The 27,235-nt window shown below is 42.9% G+C and overlaps 2 protein-coding genes across 7 annotated transcripts in view; one reads left to right on the top strand and one right to left on the bottom strand.

The window, feature by feature from the left end:
• The window catches only part of LOC309615140 (uncharacterized protein), a gene marked incomplete at its 5' end in the record, with an annotated part of 62,400 nt that extends 43,197 nt beyond the window's left edge, over window positions 1-19,203 (bottom strand). For all 3 annotated transcript variants that reach the window (XM_082364505.1, XM_082364504.1, XM_082364506.1), the window contains one exon: window positions 18,983-19,203. In XM_082364505.1, coding sequence (XP_082220631.1) covers window positions 18,983-19,203 — 221 coding nt within the window. The remainder of the gene's footprint in view (window positions 1-18,982) is intronic.
• GRHL2 (grainyhead like transcription factor 2) overlaps window positions 19,044-27,235 on the top strand; it is a 141,128-nt gene continuing 132,936 nt past the window's right edge. For 2 of the 4 annotated variants that reach the window (XM_082364329.1, XM_082364328.1), the window contains exon 1: window positions 19,219-19,324. In XM_082364329.1, the coding sequence (XP_082220455.1) occupies window positions 19,305-19,324 (20 nt within the window). In that variant the 5' untranslated portion in view covers window positions 19,219-19,304. Of the gene's footprint in view, window positions 19,122-19,218; window positions 19,382-27,235 lie in introns of those variants that run through there. The other 2 variants (XM_082364331.1, XM_082364330.1) reach the window with 2 other exon arrangements.

The following is a 27,235-nucleotide window of genomic DNA, read 5'->3' as shown; positions in this document are numbered from 1 at the left end:
ATTCCTTGAAGATGAAACCCTTTTATAGGAACATTTTTGCAAAAGCATCAGAGTACACCCTAAGAGATGCTTTTATAAAGCCATCATCTGTGAAAGGTTTAAATGCCCTGACATCAAATTCATAACTGCATTTTGCAGCAACTTCATTGACTTTATTCACATATAAAAACAAACTCTTGACATGTCTATCTTCTTCTTCAGTTTGATAACGTTTTCATCCTGTGTAATCTCATTTATCCTAGCTTTTATGATGTTTTTTATTTTTATTTTTATTTATTTATTTTTTATTTTGGGCTGTGCTGTGAAGCTTGTGGGATCTTAGTTCCCCAACCAGGGATCAAACCCAGGTCAACAGCAGTGAAAGCACTGAGTCCTAACCACTGGACTGCCAGGGAATTCCTTATTATGTTTTTTAATGACCCTTATTAATTTGTGTTTTTCAGATAGTTTCATTCTTTTTTTCCTTCCAGTCTTACTAAGATATAATTGACATATGACACTGTATAAGCTTAAGGTGTACAGCACAATGATTTGACTTACATGCATCATGAAATGATCACCACAATAAGTTTAGTGAACTCCTTCATCTCATATAGATACAACATTAAAGAAATAGAAAACATTTTTTTCTTGTGATGAGAACTCTTAGGATTTACCCTCAACAATTCTTATACGTAACATATAGCAATGTTCATTATATTTATCATGTACATTGCATCCCTAGTACTTACTTATCCTATAACTGGAAGTCTGTACCTTTTGACCACCTTCATCCAATTCCCTCTCTCCCAACTCCCACCTCTGGCAACCACAAATCTGATCTCTTTTTCTATGAGTTTGTTTGTTTGTTGAAGTATAGCTGACCTACCATACTATGTTAGTTCCTGGGACAGGACATAGTGATTGGATATTTCTATACATTTCAAAATGATCACCATGGTAAGTCTAGTTGTCACCCATCACCATACAAAGATCTTATATAGTTATTGACTATATACCACACAGTGTACATTACATACCCACGGCTCATTTATTTTGCAGCTGGAAATTTGTACCTCTTAATCTCCCTCACCTATTTCTCTTCCCTTCGCAACCTTCCCCTCTGGCAACCACCTGTTCTCACAGATAACAGGCATTCTTTACATAATAAACATCACAATATTCTTTATTTCCATAGAGAAATAGACTCATAATTTTCTTAAAATCGGTGGTCTTCTCAGCCTAAATTTTTCCCCTATTCATGATAAAGGCATAGAAGCAGAAAAAATATTGGAAAAATAGTGGAAGAGTGATTAGAAATGGCAGCTGACAGCCAGCCCAAGGACTGCAGAGATGCAGAGCCTGGTAGAGGCTGAGCAAACAGGAGGCAACTATATCCACTTGGGGCCATTATTGCCACGTGGGCCCAGTGTTGCCAGATCACCTGATCTCTAAAAAGAAGCTGAAATCAGACTTTTATGTGAAATTTCACTTAAAAAAATACTACCGCAATTAAAAAAAAACAAATCACAGAGCATACCAACAAAATACATTCTTTGGCAGAATCCTTCCTAATCCCCTCAAGGGCTGCCAGTTTGCCTATTATCAGAAGCAACAGGGAGCTTCTAAGGTGGTTGGACATAGCCGGCTACCTGTGTCATGAAATCTGTTGGAGAAGGACTGGGGCCCTCTTCAGAATGCGCTGTCTTCCTTTCTAAGGGTTGAGACGCCTGGAGCAGAGAACAGAGTGGGTAGGGATGGTGGGCTGATCCCGGCCAAGGACTCATTTTGCTTTTTGCCTGGGCATCCCAGGCTGCAGGTGACTCCGCAGTGCTTTCTCCAAGATTCCAAGCTGACCACGTCCACTCTCAGACTTTCTTTCCCTTAATTTTTCTTTCCCTTCCAGTCTGCCCATTCTCACTGCTTCCATTTTTTAAACCAGAGAAGTTCAGCTTCAGTTCAGGTTCTGTAGATTGGTGGATACTTGGTAAATTCTACCAACTGAGGGACACGGCTAAACAGCTGAAACAAGGACAACGTTAACTAAACCAGAAAGGCTGAATGTCTGGGATAAAATAGGGAAGCCAGAAAAAACAAAAAAGCATTTCATTTGCTGTGGAGAAAATATAATCATTAAAGAATCCAAAATGAAAACTACTTTTTATAAAAGACATATAGAACACGTTAAACTCTCCTGTAAAACTGATTTGACGTTCTGAGAGGATTGTATACACACCTACATATTACACAACATTTTCACACATGTATATTACTTTTACAAGATTTTTGTAAAAGTAATAAGTTGTATTAAAAACAAGTTTCTGGGGTTTTTTGTTTGTTTTTTTAATTAATTTATTTATTTTTGGCTGCGTTGGGTCTTAGTTGCGGCATGTGGGATCTTTCATTGAGGCGCCCAGGCTCTTCACTGTGGCGCACGGGCTTCTCTTTAGTTGTGGTGTGCGGGTTTTTTCTCTCTCTAGATGCAGTGCATGGGCACCAGAGCGCATGCTCTCTAGTTGAGGTGCACAGGCTCAGTAATTGTGGTGCGCGGGCTTAGTTGCCCCACGGCATGTGGGATCTTAGTTCCCACAGGGGATCGAACCCCTGTCCCCTGCATTGGAAGGCAGATTCTTTACCACTGGGACCACCAGGGAAGTCCCTCTGTTTGTTTTTGAGTACATTTCTGTGTAGAGTGATTATTTGGCTATCCACTTTTTGGAGTTGCTTATTCAAGTTTATTGGCTCATTTCACATTAGATTGTCTTTTTTCATGGATTTGTAGAAGCCTTTCTTTCTTTCTTTGTCTTTCTTTCTTCCTTTCTTTCTTTCCTTCCTTCCCTCTCTCCCTGTCTCTCTCTCTCTCTCTTTTTTTTTTTTTGGCATACTCTAAGGTCATGAAGATATTTTCCTGTTATCTTCTGGAAGGTTTATTGTTTTACATTTAATATTCAAAACTATAATCCACTTGGAATTAACTGGTTTTGTGTGAGGTAGGGGTCAAGTCCTTCCTTTCCTTTCCTTGTTTTTCTTTCCTTCCTTCCTCCTTCATCTGGATATCCTACTGGCCCAGAGTCACTTATTAAAAAGACTGTCCTGTTTCCACTACACTTCATATAGCTTTGTCATAAATGAAGATGTGTGAGTCTATTCTATTAGTTTTTCAAGTTTTTTTAATTTTTAATTTTTTTTAAGCTTTGAAAACTACCCATATGTGGTAGGCAGCCTCCAAGACAGCTCCAAAGATCTCACCTCCTGATATTTACACCCTGGCATAGTTCCCTCTCACATCGCACCAAGATTGGTTTGTCTGACCAACAGTACACAGCAGAAAAGATGAAATGCCACCTTCAAAATTAGGTTATAAAAGATGTTAAGGTCTCCCTCTCTCACTTGTTCTAGGGGAAGCCAGCAGTCATTTCTGGAGGATATACATACATCCTTGTGGAGAGATTCACATGGCAAGTAATTGAGCCCTCTGTCCAGCAGCCCATGGATCAAGAACGTGAGTGAACTTGGAAAGAGATCCTCTGGACTTCAGGTGACTGCAGACCTGGCTGATGGCTTGACCACAGCTTCATAAGGGACCCTCAGCCAGAAGCACCCAGTAGAGCTGCTGCTAGATTCCTGACCCTCAGAAACCGAGTGAGATAATAAATGTTTGGTGGTGGTGGTGGGTTTTTTTTGGTGTTGTTGTTGCACCGGGTCTTAGTTGCAGCAGGCAGGCTCCTTCGCTGTGGCTCCTGGGCTCCTTGGTTGTGGCTCGCCAGCTCCTTAGTTGCAGCATGGGAACTCTTAGTTGCGGCATGCACAGGGGATCTAGTTTCCTGACCAGGGATCGAACCCACGCCCCCTGCATTGGGAGTGCAGAGTCTTATCCACTGTGCCACCAGGGAAGTCCCTGTGTGTTGTTTTAAGCTGCTAAATTTGAGGTAGATTGTTACACAGCAATAGATAACAAATACACCATTATTTCATTTAAAAATGTTTACATATTCAAAAATACAAACAGACCTCCTAAAATTGTTACTTTTTATGAGTCGTTGAAATGTCGAAGGCACTTGTAAAGCAGAGGATTGCCTAATGATTCATGCCTTACATGTTACAAAATCACAGGCAGTTCTGACTTCGAGCCACCAGTGATACAGAAAATGTGTGGCAGCAACAGATAGAATGAGAAATGCAAGATTAAATCTGGGATTCCAGGATAATTTCTGTAGGTCCTTCCTTCTGGACAATTTATGGTTCTGGTGGAAGCCTAAGAACTCTATTTCCTTAAAATCCTTACGATAAAGAGCAATCACATTTCTTCCTCTCTCTTCATTCCTACATCAGTCTTAAGTTATTAAAGTTAAATTACTTTAAATACCAGCTGGAAAATGCAATGAGCATTTAAGATACAATGTGCAGAGCAGTTTGCCTGGGGCACAGAGTCAATGAAGGGAAGTGTTAGGAGGTCCGACTGAGTAATTGATGTCTTTTTGGTAAATTGACGTCTTTTTGCTCTTGGCCATTAGAGCTGGGATGAGCCACACAGGAGCCATGCACCAGATGGCCCAAAGAAGTGGTAGATTCTAAAGGCAACCTGGGCTGATACTTCCTCAGACCTGCTGGCCTTGGTACCAGTGCTTGCCTGGTGTGGTAAAAATCCCTGTGCATATGGAAGCACATGTTACAAATACAAATTCCTGAGACTCACCCCTGGGGATTCTGATTCACTAAGTTAGAGGTTGGGCCACGAAATGTACATTCATGACAGGCTCCTATGGAGATTCTATGGACATCCAGGTTTAAGATCCAGAGTTCTAAGTGATTCTCCGTGGGCTGGCCCTGTTATCCCCAAGTCTTACGTGCTCATTCTATCTCTCACTCCAAGGCCCGACCATGAACCTGCCCCTGTTAATTCCTGAGGATCCTGTGTTTCTGGGGACCTACCTGGCTTTTGGGCACATTTTTTCTTATACAGTTTCTGCTCCTTTTGTTTTTTTGATTTGGGCATCACCTGATATTTTGGGAAAGGAATTCCCTCCTCCAAACTTGGTCCTTGGGAACTTCATCCTCAGCTTGGTCCTCACCAGCTCTCAGGGAAGAGTCATATCATTTTGCTTAAATATCGTATTTTCAAATTGAGTGCCCCCCTCATTGCACGCGCACACATGCACACACACACACACACACACACCACACAAACACACACACTTCCCAAGCTCTAACCCGCCCAGGCAGGGGCCAGTGGAGGATGGAGACCCCAGCTGGTTCCACTTTCTGGTTCTTGAAAGCCTTGTCTGAAGCCCTCCATACCCACTTATATCTGTCCGCTCCCTTCCCTACAGCACCTTGGCTAGACAAATATGGACATTGAGCTCTGGATTTTGTTGCTCTCAAAAACAGTTTTTTGCTTATAAAAAAATTAAACTCACACAGCAAGAGGAGAGAACAATACAATGAATCCTCATAGACCCATTCACGCAAATTCAATAATTATGAAAAATTTTGCCACATTTCCTTTATCTACTCTTTTTCTCCCTTCTGTTGAATTCTTTTAATTCTTTTAAAGCCAGTTTCAGATATCATGTCATTGTGCATCTACGTATGTCCATATACATTTCTTAAACATGTTTCTTTTCTAAATCAAGATCCAAACCAGGTCCACAAATTACATTTAGTTGTTTGTCTTCTATATTCATTTCGATGTAGATTTCTCCCCAACCCACAATTTTTTTTTCATGCCATTGACTTGTTGCAGTAACTAAGTCTGTTTCCCTCAGGCTTTTCAATATTCTAGATGTGTCTGTTTGGCTCCTTTGGACTGTCTTTCAACTTGATTCCCTCTCTTCCTTGTTTCCAGAGGCTTGATTAGATTGCTTCATTTTTTAGGGAATAGCACCTCAAAGGTGATGCCACAGGCTTTGCCGAGGAATACCTCAGAAGGCCTGCAGTATCTGGCTGTTCTGCTTTTTTTTTGTTGTTGTTGTTCTGCTTTTAATGATGCTAAGATTGATCAATGGGTTTATGTGGTGACCACCTGATAGCTCATCCTAAAGTTTCCCATTAACCGTTCATCACATTAGTTTCATCCACTGTTAATCCCAAGTGAATTTTGAAGAGGAATTTCTGCTACAACACAGATGGTCCACTGGTTACAATTTACCCACAGCCATCCATTGTACTTCTTTGCTCTGAACCCCCAGGAGATACGGCTTTCACTTGTGGCTGTATTTCCAAGCCCTGGAAAAGGCTTCGTAAACCTTCAATGTGCATTTAAATCTTGTTAAAATGTAGCTCTAATTTAGGAGGCTCGAGATTCTATATTTCTAACAAGCTTCCAGGTTATTCCAATATTACTGACCTGTGGCTACACTTTACAAAGCAAGGCCCTGGTGCATCTCTAATGTCTAAAATCTCACAGGAGCCAGAAGGAGCTACATATAGGCCACTCAGAGAGTTTCAAGAAACTGGCCCTAAGAATGAGGGTGTACATCTAAATTGGGCAACACTATAGGGCTGTCTTTCTGGCAAATCTTCTCTCTTCCAATCTGGAAAACTACTGCTTAGAGACCAATCATGGCCTCCTTCATATGGCTTCTGCCTCCAGTGCCCAAGCCCATGACGAGCCCCTTCCCACTGGGCTGGACCACTTAGACTTAACCACCTCCTTCTCCTCTCCTCATGCACATCTCTGCCTGAAGTTCTGCAACAAGAGATGGAAAAGGTACAGTGAAAAATGTCCTGTGCTCTGATGGTCTCCAAAACTTAGTATACTGGGAATTGCATGGACCAGCTTGTGCCGCAGAGGCCTGCCTGCTATCTCCAAAGTACCCTGGGAAAGGTCAGGGCTTTCTGCCAGGACCACCCAGGAAGAACTGACAACATAGGATGCAGGGGAGGGAGGGGCTGTACCAAGACCAGGGTGGATAATAAAAGCAAATCATCCCCAGCAGCAAATGCCACAGACAATTGCCCTAGATTTTTTGCTGTCCGAATCTCAATGCTCCCAATCGGCATCCACTCACTCATATCTCTTGGCTTGATATCCTAGATCATGGACCAGTTTTAATATCTCCTTTGTCCCACTTAAACTTTAAGTTCTCTCCAAATATCCTTTTGGGCATTTTGGATCCACCTTCCACTTTTCATTCATGTTTTATGGCTCTGCTTATACTTCTGATTTGAGGGGGTGCCAAGCCTTGGACAAAGACATTTCCCTCCAATCTGTAGCCCTGCAGACCCCATATCCAGCCATATTCAACTCAAGTCTCTTTCTGCAGAAGACCAGTGAGGATGAATTGGAGTTAGAGTGGGGAACATCTCAATTCATAGATTAGGTGGCCCTATGTGTACTGAGGAATTGCTGAAGGTTATCAAACTGGAAAGGGGCAGTCTCATGATATGAGGTTTTTTGAATATGTTTTTCTGGGTCGAGACAGTTTAAAGAGTATTTTGAGGTATCAAAAATGAACATGCCTCATTAAAAATCTCAGAGAGAACATTCTGTTCTGTTGTAGCCCAGCCATGGTCTCTGGGTTCTCATTTTGGCATTCTCCCTTGGGTAAATGTCATCTCTTCCCAGTTTATTTATAGTTCATTTAGACCATCAAAGCAATAATAATCCCCAAAATAGAGAGGGATGGTCTCATGATCAACGGGATACATGAAAAGCATTTTAATACAGAGTGAAAATGAAAAGGGTGGTTTTAATATAATACCTCACAACCGCCCTCTCATTCACTCCATCAACCCAATTTGTGTAATTTCCTTCAAGACCATGTCTAAAGTATTTTTCTTCTCTAAAGCCATTCATGACTAAATCTACCACATCTTGATACAGGAAGAACTTTACATTTAAAGCTAGGAGGTGGCATGGTACAGATTTTGGAATAAGGCAGATAAAGATTTGAATCCCAGATCTGCTACTTACATTATCCAAAATGAAGGTCAAATTTATCACCTGTATTATGAAGCTATCAACACTGTGGTATCACTAATTGATACATATTTTTAACCCAACGGCATTCTCCCACTACTTTCTTGTTAAGATAACCCAGATCTATTCAAATATTGAGTGGAGATTCCTTGATCTCACAGAAGGTGGATCCAGCTCCTGAACTCTACTGGTCATGTGACCTAGTTCTGGCCAATGAGATGGAAGGGGAAGTCTGATGGGGGCTTCTGGGAAAGATCTTTTCATCCCTAAAGTGAGTGCTCTACCTTCTTCCTGCTTTTGAACTTTGCTGTGTAAGGACATGAAACTTTTTACTGTGAGAGGCAGGAAAGTGCAAAAACGCTGACTCAGAGCTCAGAGTTATGAAGCTGCTGACCAAATGCCAGCAATAGTGTCAAGTGCTGCACAGAAAGTGATGAGCCGGTAACAGGCATCATCTCTGCCCTCCTGGAGCTCAGAGTCTAGTGGGAGGAGATGGCCGGTGATCAGACAGCACACAAATAAATATGAAATCACAACTGTGACAAGTGTTTTCAGAGACAGGAGCATGTTGCTGCATTAATAAATCACGGAGAAATGTATCTCCCCAGTATACCTACACCTAACCTGGGAGAGCCGAAGGTGCTTCTCTGTGCATGAGATGACGGAGCACGGATCCGAAGGAAGGTTAGGAGCTAGTTAGATGAGGGACAGAAGAGAGTAAGAGTCTTAGGGATATAGAATAGCGAACGCAAAGACCCTGGGTAAGAGGGAACATGATATGTTTGCAATTGCACTTTTATTTTGAAAATTAATTTTATTTGATCAAAATTGTATATATATATGTGCGTGTATATAAACTACACATGTGTATAAAAGTATATATAGTTTTAGAAGTCAAATAATTACCTTGAGTGATAATATTGAAAATAATATTGGTTAATATTATTGAAAAATATCAACCCATGTCTCACTCCTCCCCACTTTCCAATCCCACTCCTAAGGGCAACTCTTTTTCATTATTTGAGCTTTCTTTTTCAAATTCTAGCATTTACTTCCATATTTCTAAATACTATGTCGATTGGCTAACCCAGAACACACTTCCGCGACCTCATTCTGGCCAATGAGGTGAAGGCATTTAGGAGGCTTCTAATGTCAGTGCTGGCATTTCTTTCTTCACAAATGACAGAGTTGAAATGAGCACCACCCTCTCCCCCTTCTTACTGCCTTAAGCATAGATGTAACAGCTAACGTTGAAGGGATCACCTTGTGTCCACGTGAAAAAGGCCAAGGGAATCTCAGAGATGCCAGAACTGAGGGTCAGCCCCAAAGCAAGTGCCAGCTAACTTTCAGACCTTTTTTTTTTTTTTTTAAATGAGAAAAACTAAATCCTATTTTTCTAAACTACTGCTAATCAGCCTTGATATTACTAGCTGCCCAAAGAATTCCTAATTGATGTTTGGTTGCTAGATCCTGATGTATGAGTTGTAGGCAACAGCTATTGACTTTCTGTTATAGTAGATGATGATTTAACTCTTTCACAACCTTCCACATCCTCCTCACCCACACAATACCAGTATCTTCCTCCTTCCATCTTCTCAGGTGAGGTTTATCACCAGTTTTAGTAAATTATCATTCAGTAATTCTATTATGATGATCATATGAATATTACTCACTGTTGAGCCAAGTATGTAGAAGATTAATTTGATTATATTTCCATTCTTGTATAATTTTCCCCCTGGAGCTACTGAATGCTAAATATTTGCTTAATTTTCTCTGTACCTATTCCTAATACCTTTCACACCCTCAGAGAGTTTCTCAATATAATTTTCCACAGTGTTAAACTTAATATTTGGATTCAACCTGCCGCACTCCCCACCCACCTGGAGGCCTCTGTTGGATGAGAGAGTTTAGTTGCTCTCTAAGCCTGCTAAAAAGCCATCATTTTCCGACATCCCTTGAACTTTCTCCTCTGTTGCCTCACCTCTTTTCTGAGTCCTAAGACTATCTCTTGGTTCTTTGTGTCCTCCCATGCCTTAATGGATCACATTGTCTAATATCTTTTTGAGAAAGGGTGCATGAGAGGTAATTTTTAGAACTTGAGCTTCTGGAATTGAATTTTATTCTACTTTCATACTTCATCAATAACTTGTCTAGGCATATAATTTAGTATTTAAAGGTATTTTCCCCCCCAATATCTTCAAGCTGGCAGTGTTGTTGAGTGAGCTAATACATTCTTTTTTTTTTTTGACCGTGCCATGTGACTTGTGGGATCTCAGTTTCCCAACTAGGGACTGAACCTGGGTCATGAAAGTCCGGAATCTTAACCACTAGGCCACCAAGGAACTCCCATTTTTTTCTTTTTCTTTTTTTACAAAAACCTTTCACTAATTTTAAGGTTGCATAACGCTTCCTTGATCAGCAGCCCAACCCATCTCCACAAAAACCAAACAGAAGTAGGCATGTCATTGCAGGAGGCAGGAGGAATGTCTTTTGAGGTGTTTGTTCTCAGCGGTTCCATCCAGGCACTGCTTTTCCTTGGGTGGCTCTTTGCATCTTGGGGCATACACCACCCATCCATGAGCTCTGGGAAACAGTCTGGATAGATCTGAGCACTCCAAGGATATTGACCTTCTGGTCTTCTCTCATGGCCAGAACACGTCAATGAGGAAAAGGCAAGAAGTTCTAAGATAAAAGGAGGTCCAGGGTGTTACCAAGAGGCCCATACATTGCTTTGTTTACGCTGAGAACTGCTTGCTCCCGAGGTGGCAGTTCTAACACTCTCCGCTCCTGCAGCCTATTTTTCTCCTGCGGAACAGCTCGTTACCTGGGTGACAGGCACCAAGAGCCCCAGCTGTGAGGGGCGCAGTCCAGCCTCCACTGCTCTTTCTCCAACGTGCCCAGCAGCACCCCCGGCTCAGGTCAGCCCGACCGTGCCGTCTGGAGTCTACAGCCAGAAGTCCCATCGCCTCAGGGATTCCTGCAGTTGGTAGGGAGAGCTTTGTCTCAAGAGAGGGAACAAGGGAAAAGAGAGAAAGAAGAAAGGGAGAAAGACAGAGAGACAGACAGAAGGGGGGGGACATGGAAGGAAGGAAGGAAGGAAGAGGGAGGGAGGAAGGAAGGAAGGAAGGGGGAGAGAGGGAGGGAGGAAGGAAGGAAGGGGGAAGGGAGGAAGGAAGGAAGGGGGAGGGAGGGAGGGAAGAAGGAAGGAAGGAAGGAAGAGGGAGGGAGGAAGGAAGGAGGGAGGGAGGGAGGGAGTAAGGTGGGAGGGAGGGAGGGAGGAAGGAGGGAGGGAGGGAGGGAGGAAGGAGGGAGGGAGGGAGGGAGGAAGGAAGCTTTTTTCTTATTCTTGATCGTTTGTGTCTAAGCAGTTTCCTCTTTGCTTATTTCATTTTATTTTCATTTCATTCATCTGGGCTAGAAAGTTCAGCCCAGACATTTTATGAGAATTGCTTCAGTTTACACTATTTAGAGCCCACTGTGCTGACCACTAGGTGGGTCATATCAATCAGAAGACTTATAATACTTGAGTTTTTAAAAAATCATATTCTCTCTTTTTTTTTTTAAAAAAGCACTTTTCTTTTTTATAGCTACTTTATTTATTTATTTATTTATTTTATTTTTGGCTGTGTTGGGTCTTCGGTTCATGCGAGGGCTTTCTCTAGTTGAGGCAAGTGGGGGCCACTCTTCACCGCGGTGCGGGGACCGCTCTTCATCGCGGTGCGCGGGCCTTTCACTATCGCGGCCCCTCCCGTCGCGGGGCACAGGCTCCAGACGCGCAGGCTCAGTAGTTGTGGCTCACGGGCCCAGCTGCTCCGTGGCATGTGGGATCTTCCCAGACCAGGGCTCGAACCCGTGTCCCCTGCATTAGCAGGCAGATTCTCAACCACTGCGCCACCAGGGAAGCCCCCATATTCTCTCTTTTCTCTGATAATTCCCTCCCCAACATTTTTCCATTCTCTTTTTCTGAAACACCTCTTAGTCACATATGAGACCTACTTGACTGATCCTGCAATTTTGCCATTTGTTCTCTTTCACTCTCTATTTTGTTGTCTTTTTGTTCTACTTCTTGGGAGGCTTCCTAGATTCTATCTCCAAATATAGAGATGCTCTATTTCAGCTTTTATATTTTAACGTCCACAAGCCCTTTTTGCTTCTCTGACAGTTGTTTTATTGCTTTTAAATAGTATGCTGGTGCTCACTTTGGCAGCACATGGCAAATGCGCAAGGATGACATGCAAATTCATGAAGCATTCCATAAAAAAAAAAAATAGTATGCTGTTCTTGTTTCATGGATGCAATATCTTCTCATATTTTAATTATAGAATCTTTATTCCATCCTTATACCACCTGTTTTCCTCAAAATCACTGTTTTACTTACATTTTTGTTCTGGTCTTTATACTTCATTTTGGAGGCTTTTCTCAAATGTCTGGTGACACCTAACCTCATATCTATATTTAAGAGTGTCACATAAAAAGCTTCTTAGAAGCTCTATGTGTGAGGGTGGGACTTGTTGACTGATGGACTTTGTTGAAAGGGGATCTGGTAGAGAATAGTCCCTTTCCTTCCCCCCTTTCTTCCTCTCTTTTCTTTTCTTTTCTTTCCTCTCTTCCTTCTTTCTCTCTCACTCTCTCTTTTTTCCTGATTGGGAAACACCCACATCAGTATCTGTAGGTCTTTCCTCTAGGGCCTTATAATTAATCCAAAAAAGATCCTCTCATCTCCTACCTTGAGGAGAGGCATGGCTGGCAGTGGTATAAGCTGGCTGGTATATTGTGGTATAAGTGGTATATTCCTGGCTCACTGGGCTGGGTGGAGGAAGCTAGGAGATGGTATCTCACTGATTAGCATGTGGCCTTCACATACTCTCCTTGTTATAGGTCCAATGCCTCACTCCTGATGGTTCCTTCGATGTACCCAAGCCTGTGGTCTTCCTGGTTCAATTTGTCTAGAATACACTTCTGTCTCCTGACAGCATGGAGGAGGGATGGTGTTATGGGCTGAACTGTGCCTCCCCTAAATTCATATGTTGAGGTCCTAACCCTCAGTAGAGGCATACTCCATTTTATTGCACTTCAATTTACTGTGCTTTGCACATATTGTATTTTTTACAAATTGATGGTTTGTGGCAACCCTGCATCAAAGTCTGTTGGCACCATTTTACCAGCAGCATTTCCTCACTTTTTGTCTCTGTGTCACATTTTGATGATTTTTGCAATATTTCAAACTTTTTCATTATTATTATATTTGTTATAGTGATCTATGATAGGTGATCTTCGATGTTACTATTGTAATTGTTTTGAGGCACCATGAAATATGCCCATATTAGATGACAAACTTAATAGATAAATGTTGTGTGTGTTCTGACTTCTCCACTGACAGGCCATTCCCCCATCTCTCTCACTCTCTTCAGGCCCCCCTATTCTCTGAGATACAACAATATTGCTATTAGGCCAATTAATAACCCTACAGTGGCCTCTAAGTGTTCAAGTGAAAGGACAAGTCACACATCTCTCACTTTAAATCAAAAGCTGAAAATTATTAAGCTCAGTGAGGAAGGTATGTAGAAAGCTGAGTCAGGCCAAAAGCTAGCCCTCTTGTGCCGAACAGTTAGCCAAGTTGTAAATGCAAAGAAAAAGTTCTTGAAGGAAATTAAAAGTGCTACTCCAGTGAACACATGAATGGCAAGAAAGTGGAACAAAATTATTACTGATATGCAGAAAGTTTTAGTGGTCTGCATAGAAGATCAAACCAGCCACAACATTCCCTTAAGCCAAAGCCTAATCCAGAGCAAGGCCCTAATTCTCTTCAATTCTATGAAGGCTGAGATAGGTGAAGAAGCTGCAGAAGAAAAGTTTGAAGCTAGCAGAGTTGGTTCATGAACTTTAAGGAAAGAAGCCATCTCTGTAACATAAAAGTGCAAGGTGAAGCAGCAAGTGCTGATGTAGAAGCTGCAGCAAGTTATCCAGAAGATCTAGCTAAAATAATTTTTTAATAAATTTATTTATTTATTTATTTATTATTTTTTTTCTTTTTGGCTGCGTTGGGTCTTTGTTGCGTGCGGGCTGTCTCTAGTTGTGGCGAGCGGGGGCTACTCTTCGTTGTGGTGCGTGGGCTTCTCGTTGCAGTGGCTTCTCTTGTTGTGGAGCACGGGCTCTAGGTGTGCGGGCTTCAGTAGTTGTGGCACACGGGCTTAGTTGCTCTGTGACATGTGATATCTTCCCGGACCAGGGCTCAAACCCGTGTCCCCTGCATTGGCAGGTGGATTCTTAACCACTGCGCCATCAGGGAAGTCCCTCTAGCTAAGATAATTAATGAAGGTAGCTACACTAAACATCAAACTTTCAATGTAGATGAAAAAGCCTTGTATTGGAAGAAGATGTCATCCAGAACTTTCATAGCTAGAGAGAAGTCAACGTCTGGCTTCAAAGGCTGACTCTCTTAATAGAGGCTAATGCAGCTGGTGACTTGAAGTTGAAGCCAATGCTCATCTACCATTCTGAAAATCCTAGGGCCCTATGCTAAATCTCTGACTGTGCTTGATAAATGGATTAACAAAGCCTGTATGACAGCATATGTGTTTATAGCCTGGTTGATTGAATGTTTAAGCCACTGTTGAGACCTACTGCTCAGAAAAAAAAAGATTCATTTCAAAATATCGATGCTCACTGAAAATGCACCTGGTTACCCAAGAGCTCTGATGGAGATGTACAATGAGATAAATGTTGTTTCATGCCTGCTAACGCAACATCCATTCCACAGCCTATGGATCAAGGAGTCTTCTCAACTTTCAAGTCTTACTATTTAAGAAGTACATTTCATAAGGCTATAGCTGCCACAGACAATGATTCCTCTGATGAATCTGGACAAAGTAAATTGAAAATCTTCTGGAAAGGATTCATCATTCTAGATGCCATTAAGAACATTCATAATGAGGTGACTCATGGAAAGAGGTCAAAATATCAACGTTATCAGGAGTTGGGAAGAAGTTGCTTTCAATCCCCATGAATGACTTTGAGGGGTTCAAGATTTCATTGGAGGAAGTTAACTGCAGATGTGGTAGAAATAGCAAGAGAGCTAGAAATAGAAGTAGAGCCTGAAGATGTGACCGAATTGCTGCAATCTGATGATAAAACTTTCATGAATGCTGAGTTGACCAAAGAAAGTGGTTTCTTGAGATGGAATCTACTCCTGGTGAAGATTCTATGAAGACTGTTAAAATGAGAGAGAGAAGTACATTCTCATGATGGGTGTGGCAGGGTTTCATAGTCACTTACAACTCTTTTGCCAAAAGAATCAAAACAATTGGGTAACAGAGGTAATTGCATGGTCAATGATTTTAAATGGTCCACGGAGGACCTTATCCTTCACAAACTAACCAATCAATGTCGCAGTAGGTAGCCAATCAGGGGATACTAAGTGATGCAGTCAAAGTTGAGTTATTAGATATTGGAGAGGAAGAAAGGAATCTCGGCCACCATTGACCAAAAAAAGGAAAGGGTTGCCCACAAATTTTGGTTTTGTTTGCACAAACAAATCTGGGACAGTTTGGTAAAAGCTTTTGGATAGTTTTGGAAATGGCTTCCCATTAAAGATGGCAGATTGGCCCATACTTGTTTATGTTCATTGTCTCCTGAAAAGGACAGTAAAGGAACATAAAAGGATAAATCCACAGGGACAAAGAGGATGGAGGTGGGGTCATCTGCAAAGGATATATTTCAACACATTTCTGGAAGATGGTCTGGATGGAAGAGTGGAAACTGTTTTGTTTTGGTTTTTTTTTAATTAATTAATTAATTTATTTATTTATTTTTGGCTGGGTTGGGTCTTCGTTGCTGCGTGCAGGCTTTCTCTGGTTGAGGCGAGCGGGGTTACTCTTTGTTGCGGTGCGCGGGCTTCTCATTGTGGTGGCTTCTCTTGTTGCAGAGCACAGGTTCTAGGCACGCAGCCTTCAGTAGTTGTGGCACATGGGCTTCAGTAGTTGTGGCGTGTGGGCTCTAGAGCGCAGGCTCAGTAGTTGCGGTGCACAGGCTTAGTTGCTCCGCGGCATGTGGGATCTTCCCGGACCATGGCTCGAACCCGTGTCCCCTGCATTAGCAGGCAGATTCTTAACCACTGTGCCACCAGGGAAGCCCTGGAAACTGGTTTAACAGAACATCGGAAGCTACTCTAATGTCATCCTAGAGGTCAGTACAGAAACAGCCCAAGAGATTATTCTATAAAACACCAGATAGGCCTGGGTCTTGGAGATGCCAGAGATCATGAGAGAGAGAGATGTTGATGAGAGGTCTCAGGATCCCAGAAGTGAGGGAGAGGTGACAGGCCGAGAGCTGAGTGAATGTGGGTATTTGGAGTTGTTAGATCCTCAGCTCAGGTGCCCTGTGCCACTTCTTGGAGCCAGGTGATTACAACTCCAGCAGGAAAAACAGGAGAGAAGCTTGTGCATCAGGCAGAAAGAAGGGCAGGAGTAAGGCACCTACAGGAAAGAAAGAAGGAGAAACTGCATACCGAGCAGAGACCCATCTGGATCCCTTCTCCTGAACTGCTTTGAGAATACTGGCAGCCAGGTGAGTTTTCCCTCAGGCAAGAGATAGCAGATACTTCTCTTGAGATGCTTAAGAGCCCAGAAGAAAAGACCTCTAGTTTCTGATATTTGGGGGATCTTCCTAAGGAAAGGTGAACTTTTTATTTGATCACCACACAGCGAGCCCACCAATAAGCAAGCACACTCCCTCCCACCCCTATATGTAGTTTCCAGTGGGGTTTTATGACCTCATTCTTAAGTAAGAAGGGAGAGTCAAAGGTTTGCAAACATTTGATGAAAGCCTCCAACATGATGAAATTTCAGAATATTAGGTAACCAAGGCACATAATCATGAAATTTCAGAATATTAGAAATAAAGAGATTATTCTATACGTTTTTAGAAAGAAAAATTCCAGATCACAAAGGAATGGGAATCAAGATGACATCTGAATTCTCAATGGCAACATTGGATGCTAGAAGATAAAAGAGCAATTTTTATGAACTTATGAATGAAATATTTCAACTTAGAATTCTACACTTGGTCAAACTCTTTAAAAAGTAAGAGTTGAATAAAGACATTTAAAATTTTACCTTCTGTACCCATTCTTGGGCTATTACTGGAACATATGCCATGGAAAATGAAGCAGCAAACAAAGATAAAAGGCACAGGACAGAGAAATGTGGTTCTTACTCTGGAGATGTCCCAGGATGACCACTGAGTAGCAGGTCCAGAGAGGAAATTATCTCCATTGGAAGAGAAGGACAGTGGACTTTGGAGGGATGTTTCCGGTGGGGGGGGCGGGGGGGGGAATGGGATTGATTGTTTGGTCATTTGGAAAATAAATGTGACAGTTATTTGATAGACATGTTGTAGAAAAAATATCAGGTTGGAAACATCACAAACTGAGTAAACAGATAAAAGGTTTTTATAAGAAAGAAAACAACCATAGTTGCTCTATTGTGACTAGTATTTGCACAGTCACTGACTACTTGCTATCCCTAAACTGTGAAAGAGATATATTGGATGAATGGTGGAAGATGAAACTAGATGGGGTTTGATAGAGTTAAGTCCTTATCTAAGGCAACAGGTGGACAAAGCACATCATCTAAATAGATAAATCAAGGGATAGCTGTGTAAATTATTTAGAAATAGGAAGGTAATGACAGAATAGATAGCTAAAAGTGGAATTTGGTAGCCTCTAGACAGGAGGTTAAGAAGGCAGAGGAGAGGTGGGTACTGCATTATCTTGAAGTATTGTATTATCTTTAAAAAGTAAGCGTGTGTGCTTATACTGTCTTTAAAAAGTAAGAAAAAATTTTGAAATTCATTTGTTGAGAATGAAACACAGAACAGCCAAACCTTGTCTCATAATGTAATTTTCATTATGATCCATACAGGTTAAAATAGAAGTTGTTTCATCTCTGTCAATGTAGTATTAATTCGAAATAAATCATGATAAGCTTTCCATGCCCTCTTTATTTCTACAATTCATATGCATGGGCTAGATTCCTGTCGGAACTTCCACAGATACTCGTTGGAAGTAGTGGTTATAAATTACACGTTTGCAAATTCGTTGTTCCCAACCAGGAGAAACAAAACTGCAAAAAAGTCAGTTTCATTCTGAATTGTTTACTTGGCAACCATATTAAGCTGGAAGGATAAATCTCCTTTGTAATCGCTGCTTCTATTGAATTACAATGTAAATGTTGACGCTTGCCTGGAAACGTCAAATGACAACAGGTTTATGGGAGGGATTCAGTGGTTTGCAGCTCTGGAATCCCAGGCTGCCGAGTTAAGATGGAAGAGGTGTGCCTGAGCCATATTAGCGTCTGTTCGAGCACATTTCTTCAGCCCATCAAAACCACGCCACTCCCTATCCGTCTAGGTCATGAAAGGATGCTCACCTATTTGTAAATCTAGTAATCTATCGTATCTGTTACACATCGGGACACGAAAAGTGTTTGTTGTGGATAAGTATGTTAAAAATGCAATTACGTAACAGACTCGGCGATCTTTGTGTTTTTCTCCTCCTCTGAGCACAACGTACACTTTAGTCCCGTACTCTTCCGACACTGTCAAACAGTCCTCTTAATGTGAGTATTAAAAGCCTTGTGGTGGTGCGGTGCATTTGATTCCGGTTGGCTTGGGATCCCCGAGTTCAGCTCTCCTTAGTCCTTCCGTTTGACCCACAATCCCTAGTGGTTGCAGGTGTTGCTTTTTTTCCTGTTAACTTCTCTCCCTCAATCCCCCCCACCCCCCCGCCAAACCCCCAACCCCCCTTCCCAGGCCGGCCTCCGGGAAGAAGGGAAACGTAGCATGAAGTCTACTCGAAGCACTGACCCTCAGCTCCCACGGGCTGCCGCAGAGCTGCAAGCGTGCCGCCGCCGCTCTCAGGTAAACTTCGGAGTGAGTTACCTGCACTTGGAGAAGGGCCTTACCTGAGCGCGCCTCTGCCAATGGCAGCTCACCTGAGGGAGCCCCGCAGCCAATCACCGCGCAGCTCGTCCCTCGGGCTTGTACCCTTTAGTGAAAGAATTCAGCTCCTTGCGAGAAAGTTACCTGTGGCCGCCCAAGTCCGCCACTTTGTGCTCTGTGGCTACCCACTGCCACGATCCGGGAGGACTCCGCGCCGCCCGGCCGCCTCCGAGCTCGGGCCCCATGTGAGGGGGGCCCCCCCTTATCCCACCTTTCCGGCTAGGTGAGGGCGCGAGCGGGCGAGCGAGCGAGAGTGGTGAGGGGGGACGGAAAAGCAGAATTACCTGTAGCTCTTGTTCTGCCATCTCGGGCGCTCTCACACACCTTCACCTGCACAGACTTGAAAGTCCAGTTTCACCAGAGGCTGAGGCTCCAGGAAAAGGGGAGCGAGTTCATTGGATCAAACATGTCACAAGAGTCGGACAAGTAAGTGGATCACACGCGCCGGCTGCTGCTACTACCACTTTGGGCTGATGGCAACTGGTTTGTTATGTTTTTTGGTTTTTGGTTTTTTTTTTTTTTTTTTTTTTAGGTTGCTATTGTTGGTTTTTTTTTTTTTTTTTTTTTCTTCTTTCTTTTTTCTTTTTCTTTTTGGTGTATCCAGACTTTTCCAGATTATGTTTCTACCCTGGTTAAGGGGAGACACCCTGCAAGAATATGAATGTTTAATACCCCCTTTGGGCCTTGATAGTAAAAGTAGGTTTTCCTCTTTCCTTCCTCCCTTACGAATGATCTCAGCCCCGGTCTCCCAGGACGAATCCTTGTATATTGGCAGAGGTTTTGGTAGAAGAGGGCGGGAGGCCTGTTATTCTCCCTCTCTTTTAGTTGCTCCCACCGCTTCAGGCTCTTAGGGCCATTTGGAAATTCAGCTGAGTTCCTTCGATTAGCCCAAAGGGCCTGCTAGAAAAGCGGGTCTTGGCGGCTATTGTGCGAGCGCAACAAAGAGCCTTTATCCTGAAGCAGAAACGGCCATCTTCCCGCACTGGGCCGGATGGTGTGCGTGTGCGCGCCCGCGTGTGCGCCCCCGACGGGAAGCGAGGCGCCGGGCGGCCCGGGTATCGGGGGCCGAGGGGGCCGCGGGGGCCGCCCCCACCGCCGTGCCCCCGCCCCCTCCCGCCCGCCCCCGAATGGCTTGGCCATCTTACGCAGGTGCGGGAGGACTGGACCTTTCGGGAACGAGGGGGATTGATTTGAGGCCCGAGTTTGCGCCACGGTCAGGCGCTACGGGGCGCCTGCAACTTATCGAGTCAGCCCCGCCCGGACAGCCTCCGCGGCCCCGCGAGCTCGCCGCCCTCCGAGGCCCGGCCGGCCCAGGCGCCCCGCTCCGGAGGCCGCCACCTCGGGCGTGGCTAGCGGGACGGAGCGAGTGCGCGGGGGCCTCCCTAGGCGACTCTCGCCTGAAAAGGCGGGGAGCCCGGCTTCCCGCGCCTCCTAAGGCCAGCCTGGGGGCGCGTGCGCCCCGTCCGGGACGGGAACTCTAGACGCGCCGGGGCTCGGCAGCCTGAGCCGCGGGGCGCCGGGCCGGGGTCCCGTCTCGTCCAGGCGGCCGCCCAGCAGGCCTGGCCCCCGCCTCCCGGCCGGCTTTGTGCTGCCAGGGGGAGGTGGGGCGGAGGGCGGGAGCGAGCGGGGGCCGGAGGTGGGTCCCGCGGCCCTGCCCGCGATTCGGTGGCGACGCTGCCTTCCCCCTCCAGGCGGGCGCGTCCTGGGCTGGGAACGGGCTGCGTCCTATCGGGAGTGCGTGGAGGCCACCTTTCCGCTTTTCCTGGTCGCTTTACCCCGGCGGTGCGGCCACCCCAGGGAGACCTTCCTCAGGGCGTTTCCGCGGGGGGGGGGGGGGGTGCTGCCGGCGCCTCTCCTGGAGAAGTGGCCTGGGACCCGTCCCAAACCGAGGGACCCTGAGGGGGGCAGCGGGAATGCCTTGTGGACCTGTCCAGGGATGGAGGGGACCATCCTCAAAGTTAAACCCCGGGTAGGGTAGGTGTAGCTAACGTCACAGGCTATCATACTTAAGAAAAACTACCAGATACTAGTACCACTTTGCCCACTAATGAAAAATTAAGTGCGAGCTACACACCGGAGGGGAGGACCTAGTTACAATACAAACACGGGGCGAGGTCGGGAGCAGGGGTGGGACTGGGAAAGTGTGGGATTGCTTGAGTGTACCCCCGCTCCCACCCCAAATTCTCTCTGTAGCCTTTAAGAACTCACTACTCGAGTTTGAAAACTTCAGTAGCCAAAAGCCGAGATGGCAGCACGGTTTTTTTGTTTTGATCTTCGTGTCAAAAATGGTTGCAAATCTAGTGAATATTGGATAAGTCTTATTGTAATTCCTTAATTAAATCACACGATTAACATTCGGTTGCACCACTTCGTTTTGTGATACAACGGGACTCGAATTTAGAATGAAAACGGATTGGCTTTTATTTTAACCGATTGTACTTAGCACCAATGAAGATAATTTATTTAGTATTGAAAATAAGTTCTAATATAGTCAATATTGTGTTAACTTTGGTGACGGATTGTAACTAGATTTATTTTGCGGATCGTTTCGTGACCTATATAGACATCAAATCACTATGTTGTACACTTGAAAATAATATTTGAATGTGAATTATACTTCCATTAAAAATAAATTTAAAGAAAGAAAATAAGTTCGGAACACTAGCAATCTAGTTCACTGCGATACATTACCTAATTTTTATGGGTAATAACTATCTAGGGTTATGTATACTTACATTTAATGAAAGTCACTTTTATCTAGTGATGGTTTCCAAGACTTCATTTTGTTTCCTGGGAAAAGTAATACTAACAATACCCCAAAGAGACTGTTGAACCCCATTTACGTCTCTTTGCTTAGACTATGGAAAAATGCTTGAAATTAATAAATGATTTTTGGATCATTTTTGCAGATTCTAGCCTAGTTTTCTTAATGGCTGGCTGGCAGGGGTGGGCCCAGGTTTTATGAGCTTGAAGCTTATGCAATTGTGTTAGGTGGAGTAGGGGTGAGGGCTCTAAAAAAAAAAAAAAAAGAACATGTGAGACTGTTTCTGGAGCTTCCTGCCAGAGCAAATGGGAGTCCTGGAGCTTGAACTTTATCAACTTTTTGGTAAATCCCTGTAGGAGGCTTGTCTGTATTTTCTGGAACTAACCTAAAAGAATACACAAAGGACTTTTTTTTTCTATAAACCCATCAAAGTGTAGGCAAGCTTTTGGATAGCATACGAAGATAATTCCAGTTAGCAAGTCTGGACTGAAGTACCATCATCTTTTTTATAGTTGTGAACTTTTCAGATTGACACGATCTGCTTTTTATGTTCTGCAATGTTGATGCTATCGCTATTTAAAACAAAGTATTTTTAGGACAGTTTGTCTTTGTACATATTTAGAATTTTTCTACTCCCCCTTTCTAACATTTTATGAAGATTTATGATCTTTGTCAACAAGCATGTGTATTCTAGCAGCCCAATGATAGATTTAGAAACTCTTATTTTACTGCCAAAATATTCAGAATATATATATATATGATTTATTTGAAACTCACAGGTGTTTTTCATTACCTATATGTGTTTTCTGATTACCTACCATTTGCAACACATTCAGATAGGTATAGGAGAAGAAAAAGGCGTATAAAGTGGGCCATGTCCTCAAGGGACTTACACTCTAGTGGAAGATGAAACAGGAACAGATATTACATAAATCCCCCTTCTCCCAACCCACCCCGCTTTTGCCTTAGGACAATTACCTTTAGTCATTCTGTGTGTTTTATCTTAAGGAGTCCAGCCATTATTCTAGAAAGGAAAATGTCCAAAGTTATAGATACCTCATGTGGGTAGCATTTCAAGTAATGGGATGAAATATTTTAATTAATCTTTCTACTCTTTAGTTTTATAAATGGATATGTTTCCATGTAGCTATATAATTTTTTTTTCTTTTTTTTTTTTGGGGGGGGGCACGCCACACAGCTTGCGGGATCTTAGTTCCCCAACCAGGGATTGAACCCGGGCCACAGCAGTGAAAAAGCATGGAGTCCTAACCGTTGGACCACCAGGGAGTTCCCTATATTATCTTTTAAGATCACCAGTACTGAGTTAATCATATCTTCCTCAAAGCAATAAAAATACCCACTCATTTATTCAACAAATAAATCTTGAGTGCCACTATATACTGAGCATTGATCCTGGCATTGAGATTCATTAGCAAATAGAACAAACTCCCTGCCATTGTGGTGCTACCATTGTAGTGCCAGGAAACAGTAAATCAGTAAAGAAGGAAATACATAACAAGTTAGATGATGATAAATGCTACAAAGGAAAGCAAAGCAGGCTAATGGGATTGAGAATAACGGGGAATTATTTTATATAAGGTGGTCAGGGATGGCCTCTCTGATGAGATGACCTTTGAGCAGAAACCTGAAGTGAGATCAAGCACTGAAGATACTTGGGATAAGAGTGTTACAGGCAGATGGATGAGCAAGTGCAAAGACCCTGAGGTGCGAGAGTACTTAGCATATTCTAGGATCAGAAAGGAGCCCAGTGTGGGTGAATCAGAGACTTAGAGAGACAGCGGTCCCATTAAGTAAACTAAGATAATCAATTCTCTACTTAATAGTCCAGATACTCGTACATTCAAAACCAGACAACATTATACTTATAAATGGTCCTGGCAGTCAAGAGGGGAGTAAATAAAGAATCAGCTAATAGTGTCAGTCTTGTTTCTTTCCCCAGGTATCACCAGTTTAATGGCTAGAGTCCAGCGTTCTCTTCCCTACAATGGATTAAATCTTGCACACTTCTTAATTTAGAGATGAAAAAAATGCACACGTACTGGATGACCCCTGGGAATTAGAACTGAAGAAGAGGGACCAACATGGTGTTTGCTCTGACACTCATACCTGTCTAAACCTCTTAATTTAGCCTGCCACCCTTCCTAGCTATCTCAACCCTAAATTAGCCTCCAGTTTGCTCTTTTTTTCTCTCATCCGCATTCAATTTCTGCAAACTTGTATCCATCAGAAAACAGACTGGGCCACTGTGTTTGGAAGTGAGACATTGCAAACAGTGTGCTTTGGTTAGTTTTGCATCTTCAGTGAAATAAACTAACATACAGGCAAAATTAACTTACCTGAAAAATAAGAAAATGCTAGACAACAATATAGAAGTCTGGACTGATTGAAAAAAAAGGTTGAAGATAATTATGTATGTGCTTAGTAATAGGAATGTCCATAGGCATTCTTTAAGTCACTGCAACACACTCATCTGATTACAAAAATATATCACCTGAGGCACTTGGTAAAACTACACTCCCTGTGCCCCACCCCAGAGCTATGGAATCAGATTCTCCGGAGAGGGGCCGGGGCATCTGCATTGGGTTACTTAGCAAAATAATGCTTTAAGTGAGTACTTTACATAATAAATTCAATTTATATATAACTTCTCAGGTGTATATCCAGCATATAAGTGAAATGAAACCTGTGGGTTTTATGTTCATTATGCTACTTCTGGATGAGCAGCTTCTGATATTTTAACTAGGGTTTAAGAGTTCTTAGGCCTTCTCTCAATATTGTTTACTTTCAATGTGTTGCTGAACTGTCCCTTCTGGATGAATGGGATCCTTTTGACAAGTCATATATTTCCAGAGCTGCTAAACACCTGATTTGGAGTGATGTCACCCATGTGGCCTTCTGCCAGGCCCAAAGTTAAAAGGTCAAACTCAGATTTTAGGCTGGATCCCACTCACTAGGGAGCTGGGTTGGAGTTAGAAGGCCAACCTTGTCCTTCCATAGTTTTACATTAGAAGATAAAATTCATGTTCATTTTTCTGGGCACAGTTATTTCATTGAATTTAGATTCTATTTTGTAGCACAAAGTCAAAGATAACGAGTTCTGATCTGTACAATCTGATGCTGGTCCTTGGTGAAATATTTAATGGGATGATGGTTGCAGTCTCATTTCTAGGGCTAATGGTAGCTTTAAGTATTACCCTAACAAGATGGTACTAGGCTTTCTGTTGATCTGTAATTAGGTCCTGTTTTAAACCAACCGCAGAGACTAGGCCACCCAAATGGACCCAGTGCCATCTGATTTAAGGAGGATTAAAAGTAGTGAGGTGGATGGACCTAGAGTCTGTCATACAGAGTGAAGTAAGTCAGAAAGAGAAAAACAAATACCATATGCTAACACATATATATGGAATCTAAAAAAAAAAAAAAAGGTCATGAAGAACCTAGGGGCAGGACAGGAATAAAGACGCAGACCTACTAGAGAAGGGACTTGAGGATACGGGGAGGGGGAAGGGTAAGCTGGGACGAAGTAAGAGAGTGGCATGGACATATATACACTACCAAATGTAAAATAGATAGCTAGTGGGAAGCAGCCGCATAGCACAGGGAGATCAGCTCGGTGCTTTGTGACCACCTAGAGGGGTGGGATAGGGAGGGTGGGAGGGAGGGAGACGCAAGGGGGAAGAGATATGGGAACATATGTATATGTATAACTGATTCACTTTGTTATAAAGCAGAAACTAACACACCATTGTAAGGCAATTATACTCCAAAAAAGATGTTAAAAAAAAAAAAAAGTAAGTGCTGGAGCAGTGATGAAGAGCTGTATCCAGCAATTTCTACTATACTCTGCAAAGTCAAACAGAGCATTTATACATATGGCCAAGTAAGTCAAACATACATAGAAACATTTATACAACACCACCACCCAAGAACCCCAAGAAGTATTTGTTTGAAATCTATAGATAATTTAAACAAGATTATTATTTTGATGTTAGGTTATTAAATCTAGTTTTTTTTTAAAGACTTAGGTAACTCAAGCAAATGCTTTGGTTCCTCTCTGTGACTTTGATACAACCAGACATACATTTCGGGTTAAAAAATAAACAATTTGGTTAAATTGTATTTTCCCTCTTATTTCGTCCTTAGTCTGAAACAACATTTTTTTCCCCTCTTTCCCTCCCTCCCTCCCTTCTTTCCCTCCTTGGTCTGTCTCCTGATGCCACTTTGCTGATTTTTTTCCCTCCCATATTACTTGATAGGAATTGACACGTGCACTTCCTCCATGCAGAGGTATCAATATGAATCTGATTTTAGGTGTTCTTTTAGTCAGTGAACTTTGCTGTGTTCTCTTAGCATTTATAACAGCAGTAACCCATTCTTGTTACCTGAGCCAAGAGTTAAGATGATGGCAGCAAGGGATGGCACCTTATCTAACTCAAGTCAACTGAGTTTAACCTTGGAAAATGTTTACTTTTAAGTTCTTCTTAGTATAAGGCAAGCCTTGTCCTAAATTAGTCCTCACTCATGATCCCTGGTATTCACTTTGGGGTGCAGGCACTCTCTTCCTTTTCAAAAGGTGTTCAAGGATTCCTGCTCAATTATAAAAAGTGAGGTCTAAGCTGAAACAGGGTAGTGATTGGCAAACTCGTCCAGGAAAAATTCCTTAGCGAGCAGCAACAGGCTGAATAGGAATTTCTGCTTTGGCCCAGGAGGATGAGTGGGTTGCTTAGTAACAACAACATACACCTGGGAGTCCCTCAGACAGCTTCACAGGTCTTCAAATTGAAGCCTCCGAAATTCAGATTCACTCCACCTGCCCTGCGTATTTCCATCCATTAGAGAAGTCCTGGCTCCTTGGTTCCATTTTATTTATCCATCCATCCATCCATCCATCCATCCATCCATCCTCCATCACCAGAAAATTACATTTTATGCTGTAAGTCTTTTAATGGTCTGTGGTAGAAAGGACTGGGTTATAATGGGGGAAGTGGGATAGAAGCAAGGAAGTACTTCTTTTGGGATCTACCCCCAACTCCCACCCCCATTTATACTGGGAAGAGAATTAAGTGTTTTAGCTTGATGTGTTCTGGTGAGTAGCAGGATTAAAGTAATATTATTTTTAAAAACAGCACATTTTGATTTGCTATATAAAATGCCCACCAAGCACACATTTTTAGAGCTCTGTGGAAAGTACTTAAAAAGCTGATACATTTCAGGGGATTTCGATGTACATTTCGAGAATCTGTCGGGGTTATGGAGATTGACCGAGCATTTGAATGGGCATTCAGTGGAAAGCAATCGCTGCCTGTGGCGATGAAGAGCCTTATTTTACTTTGTAATGAACAGGGCAATGAACTTTGTGGGGAGCATTTTTAAAGTGATCTGACTTCACATTCACTCCCAAGGAAATGCTTCCTTTACAAGTGTGAATGCAGACACCCCCCAGAGCAGAAAGGGAAGCAAGATTCGCCTGTTGCTTCTTTTTATTTTGGCGCCAGCCTTTCGTCCAAATGCTGAATGTACGCGTATAACAAACACCCCAGGGCCAGAGTCTC

This window comes from Balaenoptera borealis, assembly GCF_965194805.1.
Source record: "Balaenoptera borealis genome assembly, chromosome: 17".
Classification (NCBI taxonomy): Eukaryota; Metazoa; Chordata; class Mammalia; order Artiodactyla; family Balaenopteridae; genus Balaenoptera; species Balaenoptera borealis.
Note: the sequence above shows the minus strand (reverse complement) of the source record. Positions and strands in the feature narration are given on the sequence as shown.